The sequence below is a fragment of the Dermacentor silvarum genome, chromosome 3, assembly GCF_013339745.2.
Source record: "Dermacentor silvarum isolate Dsil-2018 chromosome 3, BIME_Dsil_1.4, whole genome shotgun sequence".
In the NCBI taxonomy this organism is placed as follows: domain Eukaryota; kingdom Metazoa; phylum Arthropoda; class Arachnida; order Ixodida; family Ixodidae; genus Dermacentor; species Dermacentor silvarum.
Genome location: NC_051156.1, coordinates 135,816,549 through 135,824,019, shown reverse-complemented (window position 1 = coordinate 135,824,019; position 7,471 = coordinate 135,816,549). Strand labels below are relative to the sequence as shown.

The window sequence follows — 7,471 nt, the reverse complement described above, 5'->3', positions numbered from 1 at the left end:
GGTATTATTGGTCCACTGGCCATGTTTAGATGTAATAGGGTGTGAAACAACGCGAAGAAATAACGGTACAGAAAAGAGTGGCGCTCGAAACTAACTTTATTCAGAGCAGACAGGTTTACTTCTTAAGCTTCTTAAGGTTTACTTCTTTTTTTTTTTTCACACACACAGCTTTATAGGTGCACAAGTGTCGGCGGTGGTGGTGTCACGCTGAAAAGTGGGCCGATCCTGGCGATAGTGCAGAAAGGGTCCAAGCTCAATCGCACATATCCTTGTCATGTGGGCAGATCCTGGTGATAGTGAAGAAAGAGTCCTAGCTCAATGTCACATACCCCTGTGGGCTCGGGGACCTGCCGCGCCCTTGAACTACCCCTTGGCATATGTGGGACCCAAAGAGACAATCACCAGCGCTTCCCCTTTCGAGAAAATGGGGGCAAGCGAAGCTTGTCGTCAGATTCTAGCGTGAGGGCTTCCTAAGCACAGGAGAAACGTCAGCGAAGAGCCGCCGACCCTGAGTTTAGGGCAAACGTAGCGGAACGCCTGCGACAGTGTCGTCTTGCCACAAGCTTCGCTTACGCAATTTCTCGACAGGGGAAGGGCTCTGAATTTTTATATAGGTAAGTTACCAGAGTGCGCACACATTTGCTCGCGCGATCAGACCACCGAGACGAAATTGACAAAATGTATGCCTAATTCTAAAATACAGGGCTTCACAGGGCCAAAAACGTATCGCTCATACAAATGTGTTCTTTATAAAAATGTGCATTTCATTTATTTCATGGTGCAGGCGTTCGCAACACCAATTACGCCCATGGACTCGCTTTAAATAAAGAAGGTTTCTAATTAAAGTGCTGTCTCTCCAGCAGAAATCGGCTGGTGTGCGAACGACAAGTGGGCCCATTCAGTAGTCCCCGACAAGCACTTCCCTTGATAGTGCGACGGTACCTACAGCTTTCGAACGACGGCTTTTCGCACTGATGATGGAATTTTCGTACTTGCTCGCATTCGCTGATTACGGGACACCTGTTGCTGATTCGCAGTCCACTATTCCTATATGAAAAACGTTGAACTGATTGTAAAACATATATATTTTTTTACGCTACGACCAGCGTCTTTACAAACGCTGGCCTATACAGGTTTGCGATATTAACATTTAGACTTCTGTCACTACGGTGTGTGGCACCGGGTGTGCACGCTAAAAACGTCCCGGCGAGGCTGGAAGACGCGAGGGTTTCACTGGCGGAGCAGCGTCGGCGTCGGGGGGACGTCGGAGAACACCTCGATGGGTTCGGAGTCCGAGTAGATGCGCATGTCGGCGCCGCTGAAGTCCACCACCTTGCGCTCGTGCGAGAAGCCGAGGAAGACGTCGGCGAGCGATGCCTCGCACACCACGTAGTCCTCCAAGTTGAGCTCATCGTTGATCTTCTCCATGCGCACGAACACGTCGCTCCACGGGATGGCCGTGTCCTTGACGGTGTACTGCAGCATGTCCTGCGCGTAACTTAGCCCTTTAAGACGCTCCGCACACAACTGTGTACGCCAAAAAAGTGCGTCAACAGCAATAGCATTGATGACAATAATGGTACTTAGAATGTGTCGCATACATCTTGAAACTGTTCTGATTGGAATCGTGTTGCAAGTGCGAATAACGGGCTCGAAATGGTGCAGTAAAACGAGTGGTAAGGTTGTGCGTACTTGCTCGGTACTAGTATGTCGTTGTGTTTAGTGGGCGTACTCCCTTCATTCTTTTGCACAGTGTGTTGCATCAGGCATAATTTTCAAGTGCCTGGATGGGTGCTTTTCAAGCCTGCGTGAAATAGTGGGCGTTCTCATACGTAATGTTCCTATAGTGAGTTTTCGCATGGACTCCATGCTCTGTAAACTTGACAAAACTCATTAAAGAATTGAAAATTCTGCAGCTGTGCGCTTTTTACGATTCTGAATATGCAAGAAATGCGGTGAAAGCAAGTTTTCAGTCAGCAGAATTCATTGGCGTCTTAAAGGCTTAGAGTAACTAGCCATGCATGTATAGGCTGCGATGTGGGCCCAGTGGTTGTTGTACACTGTATTGGATAGGTGAACGACGTTGAATGTCGTTGTGCAAAACAGTGCACTTATCCAGTACGACGGAGCCATGTCTCTCGGGCGAGTTCCGAAGAGGAATTTGTGAACAGTTCCACAAACAAACTCTATCGGCAATTGTTGGGCGTATACGTGTGGTCATTTTTCAGTTTTATGGAATTAAAAAAAATCGCCTGTTGCAGATAACGTAATTCTAGACCTTGAGCTGGATTATACATAGAGGCGGACATTACTTTCACGAGAAGTTTAAACACATATGCAACTAATCAAGAAATCACTAATTATTTTTATTGATCACTTTACGGCACATATTGCAGTTGCAGAATTGTAGGCAGTGAATTAGCAAGAAGTATCCACTTGGAATGAACTTGCAGAATGATACCAGTTTGAAGATATGCGCCATCAAAATCGCCGTAAAAATGCACTGTTGTTCCACTCACTTTTTTTTTTAACAAAACGCTCTTTTAAGGATTGACGCATAAAAGTATCTCGAACGCCGATGTATTTCGTTCCCCACATTGGGAAATAATATCTCGAAAATGGTGCAATCCTGGAGATTCAGTTCGACTGGATACGTCTTGCAAGCTCACAGGCTACAATTCGTAATTTTCAATATGTGCCGTAAGGCAATTAATTAAGAAGATAATTAGTGATTTTCTTATATTAGTTTATTATGCATTTCGATTTCTTGTGCTAGTAATGCGCCTCTTCAAATAATCAAGCTCAAGGAAAAGAATTATGCTATCTGTCATAAGTGATTTTTCAAAGCTCCTCAAAACTGAAAAACCATATCACTCCGTATGCGCGATGGCTGTTGTGAAAACAATCTTGCTATTTTAACTTAATTAGACAAGGTAGTGGGTTTTTAACTTGATGAGTGGTCAACATTTGCGCCAGGGGAAGCAGATATTTTAGACTATATAACGCAATCATTTCATTTGCCCGTATTTAGCTTATTCACAAGAATAGTTAGTGGATAAAAAAATTGTGTAGTTTCAACTGAATGAAAATACCGTGAAGTCTCTTCTTTTGAGAGACGTTGCAATGAAGCGACACTTAATAGAGCTCTATCGGTATTATGAATATTATGAAGCGTAGAGCATATTTTTTTTCTTTAACGCCTTTCAGTGAGCACTTCATCCAGATTCAAGACAGCGCCTTAGACCTGTATACCTGTGGTCTAAAATTTGCGTATATTACCGGGTGCTGGTATAATTGATTATCTCAGGTCTTGAAAATGTCCGTTTGCTATAATTTATATCTTTTTGTATTGTTGAAAATTTTTCTCCTTACACGCAGCAGCACGAAGATTCTCAAACTGTAGCGTCTCTGCCTGCTGACGACATCTTAACGGATCACATAGCCAGCCTTGAAAAAAAATAATAATAAAGGCGCATCCGTTGTCGTTCAGAAAGACGTCACGTTAATGTCGAAGCTCCAGCAGTGGGCGGCGGTGATGCTGGGGTGATAAATGAGAGTAGGCGTCTGGTCTGTGCGTCTGGCCAGTCTGTTGGCAAAATGCCCATCAGAAGGTGTACAGATTACCGATTCTGACAATCCCTGATATTCTCTGTGCAAGTTTGACAACGCGCACTGCCGGCAGAATAGGCCTGACGCCACGAGCAGGGACATATCTTACGTCCCGTTCCACTACTCTGCCCGTCTCGGCTGTTGCGATGGAACTACATTGCGTTCCCGAACAACGCATCACCCAACCCGCTCGCGGTTATTGTCAAAATCACTCGAACGCGCCTTGAACTAGCCTAAAACGTCATTCACTTTTGTTAGGAGAAGATTATCCGACAATATATTTAAGATTATGAAGAACACATCAACAAGCCTAAAATTCGAAGCACACGCTCGTCGTAGAGTTAGATTTAGAAAATCGTGTCTAAATTTGCGACATGAAACGCAATAACCTGAATAATTAAGTTTTGTTGTTATAACTGTTTATAAGCGTCGTGTGATTCATGTCTCTAGAGTGCAAGTCTTTCACTCAGCCTTTTTGGATTAGTTCATCATGTGCCGACTGGCCAAATTCTTAGCCTTGTTGAGTGGCATGGCACTTCTGTTCGTAAAAAAATAAAATATTCGTGAAGATTATGTCACAGCAGATAATTACAATAACTCTGAGCGATTATGTTCAATATCGCGTTACAACATGTCCCCTCCAGAACGACTACATCTGTTGTACGTCTTCACGCACTCAGGGGCGCAATCGGAGATCTTTGTTCGTTTCGCGTTCTGCTCAGTTGCTGCAACGTCACAAAGTGGCAGTATGCAAAATTTGTGACAACGGGAGGGAGAGAGCACCCAATCAGCAAGAGGTGAACTCGAGCTCGTCGTTTCTGGTGACGTCAAAATGACGACCCGCTCCTGTCAATCATTTTGATTACGAGCACGTCGTCTGCTATAGGAGCAGAACGCGACGAGAGACGTGAAGGTCGAGCGGTCATCCGCTCGTTCCGAGACCGGCTTCGCAAGGCACGTCGGGTGGATTGGATTGGATCCGAACGCGTTTCGAACAAAGATTTCCAATCGCGCCCCAGGTGTATCCATCTGCGACACTACGTTAACGCTATGCTGAAACTCTGATAGCGTTTCATTGGAGCGCGCCGTTCACACCAAAGTGCATGCGCGTAGACAATGTGTCCAGGCTGCGTCCGGATGTTCTATAGACTGCTCTTCCTTCCGCACCTGACCCCTTTGTAAGGCGTATTCTGGTACACGCCTACGCTAGCGCTGCAGCTATGCTAAATGTACCTATGTTTCAACGGCGTGTGTGCCAATAGCGACAAGGTGCGCGCACTCTACGTCTTCACGCACCATCCGGATGTCTGAGAGCTATCTCCCTTTTGCATCTGCTTCCTTTATTTGGCGTACTGCGGTATACATCTACGCTATAGTATTACGTTATACTAAAACCCTCTATTAGTGTTTTGGCGGAGCGCGCCGCTAGCGTCAACGGGTCACCGTGTTCACGCACCATCCGGATGTCAGAGATGAGCGAAGAGGGGAACTGCTCCTTCATGACGCGGTTGACGGTCTTAATGTAGTCTCCCTCCTGCACCTTGTCCTTCGTAAGGCGCACGGTGACGGTGAAGCGCTGCTTGCAGCCCTCCTTCAGCAGGCTCGTCTCGCCGATCACCTGGAACTCGCCGCTCTCCAGTACAGCAACCCGGTCGCAGAACGAGTCACACTCGCGGAGGCTGCACACGGCGCGCCGTCGGTCAACAGGTGCTCCGCTGACTCCTTTTTAGAAGGGAGCAGTGTACTCGGTCAATAAGTGAAAACTGAGCGTACGAACAGGACAAGGAAGGTCCTGGTCCCGTTCACGTACACTGTTTTTATTGCGATAGCAATTATATGGACACTCCAAGCGGATTTCTGCCGTCGGCGTCGCCGTCGCCGTGAGGTTCCGTATAAAGTCCAAGGGCGATAAAATCGTCGCCGCGTGCTGTCTGCTGTATGCGCGCGTGAAAGCACACGAGGGACGCGCGCTTTCACTGGGAGCGAACGAACGGCAAAGAGCAAACGCGACGTCTTCGGTTGCGCAAAAGGCCGTAGGGGGATGGGAGGGAGGGAGGGAGGGAGGGAGGAGGGCGCAGTTGCGTTGAGGCACCAAATGCGTATCTTGCGACTGGGCGCAAGGGGAACTGGAATCTCGCAGTCGAAAGGTGTAAAGCGGGAAGGCAGCGCGGGAGAGATGCGGTGCGGCTTCTGCTCTGCGAACAACTGCGTACTTGTACTTTGCGCGGCGGCGGGCTGTCGCGCGCACCGTATCTTGAAAGCGATCTGCAACACGGCTCCTGCATTTGTGTGCGCTCTGCTTTCGCCGCTCAGTTTCCGTTGAAGCGATAGACCGCACGAACCTTCGCTCGCTGCTGCTGGCGCGCTTGCTCAGCTCGCGTGTCGTACACATCTTGCGCATTTGCAGGAACCGGTGTTTTAACTAAGACTAGGTGCGTCTTTTCGCAATGGTGAATAACGGTGCATTCTCGTAGCGCACACACGGATATTTTAAAGCTTGGCTTCAAGTTAACTGAAACACGCTGTCCTATAGGTTAGGCTAGGTTAGGGAACAGCGCCGGTCGGGGGCGTAAGGAGCTGCAATGCATACCAGTGTGAGGCGAAGACCATGCTCGTTTGAGCGCAGCTGTGCATCTTCTCGATGCAGCGGAAGAGGCGTCCCCGCGACATCGGGTCTATTTCGCGCGTGCACTCGTTGAGGATGACCAACTTGGGGCTCCCCACCAAAGCGAGCCCCACGGACAGCTTGCGCTTGTCGCATGGCCTGCGAATGACCGTATTTGACTGCACACGGTATTTCTCACAGTATAACTTCGTTTACCGCAATATTACTACTTGCACGAACATAGGTGCTGGATACGAGACTCATGTTGCTCTTTTGTAAAACAAGAAAATCTAGAAGTGCTAAACATACAGACAATTGGCAAACCAGTTCCGCGGAGGTCCGAGAAGTGGGGACCGGTTGATGAAACAATGAACAAAAAAAATGTCATTCAGCCGACAGTAGTTTCAAAGGAAACCCGTGAGAGCTTCTAAGAAAGAATTTACACATTTGAAGAAAATTTTGTCCTAGTCCGGGGATCGAACTAGGAATCAACGCGTTTCTGTATGGGTTTCCTTTGTAGCCTCATGGTAATTTCGGGTGGATGACAATTTCATCCGTTTTCAACAGCCAGACGAGAAGTCCGCCTTCTGCCTCCAACATCAGAAAACTTCGCAGTACTATTGTTGCAAGCAAGAAATGCACCATCTCGAAATAACTGCAACGTTTGATGACCTTGGCATATAATAACCATGGGCTCGTTCTTTCGGTACTCGAATGCTCGCCGCAGTGGTGGATGCCGCCATCAAGCTAGATTTCGCCTTTCTCTTGAGTCTTACCTTAGTCGTTAGCACCCATATAGTTCGTAGTAACAGATCATTAGGTAATCCCATACATCATGACTATTCATGCCTATATGTTTATGGAGGTAGGGTATGGGGACTATCAATTATTATATGGAGTTTTATGGCAACCAGTTATTCTGTCAGTGAGAAAGGCCGGACTCGAAATTAATTTTGACCACCATGCAATTGGTCAGAATCAATTGCTGAAAGGAGTGAACCTGAGTTTGTCGACCCTTTCGTCGCGTACGTTCCGGAGTCCCACTTTTCCCTCGATGAAGGACACTTCTTCTTCGATCGCGGTGCTGGGCAGACCACGCAGCCGAGCAATCAGCTGCAGCATCTCGTGGCTTGTGAGTCTCGTTACCATCGGGTTATTCTTTGGACAGTAGCCAATCTGCCGCTGGTACTGCGAATCAGTGGGGAGAACATGTAGTGACGGGGCGTCGTGCCCTCATGGTTATATGGCTGATAGTGG

At 47.6% G+C, this 7,471-nt stretch overlaps 1 protein-coding gene across 1 annotated transcript in view; it reads right to left on the bottom strand.

Annotated features, from left to right (window-relative positions):
* Positions 1–1,228: 1,228 nt before the first annotated feature.
* LOC119444813 (retinal-specific phospholipid-transporting ATPase ABCA4) overlaps positions 1,229–7,471 on the bottom strand; it is a 29,851-nt gene continuing 23,608 nt past the window's right edge. Inside the window, exons 9-12 of the mRNA XM_037709155.2 lie at positions 7,215–7,402; positions 6,200–6,373; positions 5,066–5,288; positions 1,229–1,488 (exon numbers count right to left, since the gene is read on the bottom strand). Coding sequence (XP_037565083.2) covers positions 1,231–1,488; positions 5,066–5,288; positions 6,200–6,373; positions 7,215–7,402 — 843 coding nt within the window. The 3' untranslated portion in view covers positions 1,229–1,230. The remainder of the gene's footprint in view (positions 1,489–5,065; positions 5,289–6,199; positions 6,374–7,214; positions 7,403–7,471) is intronic.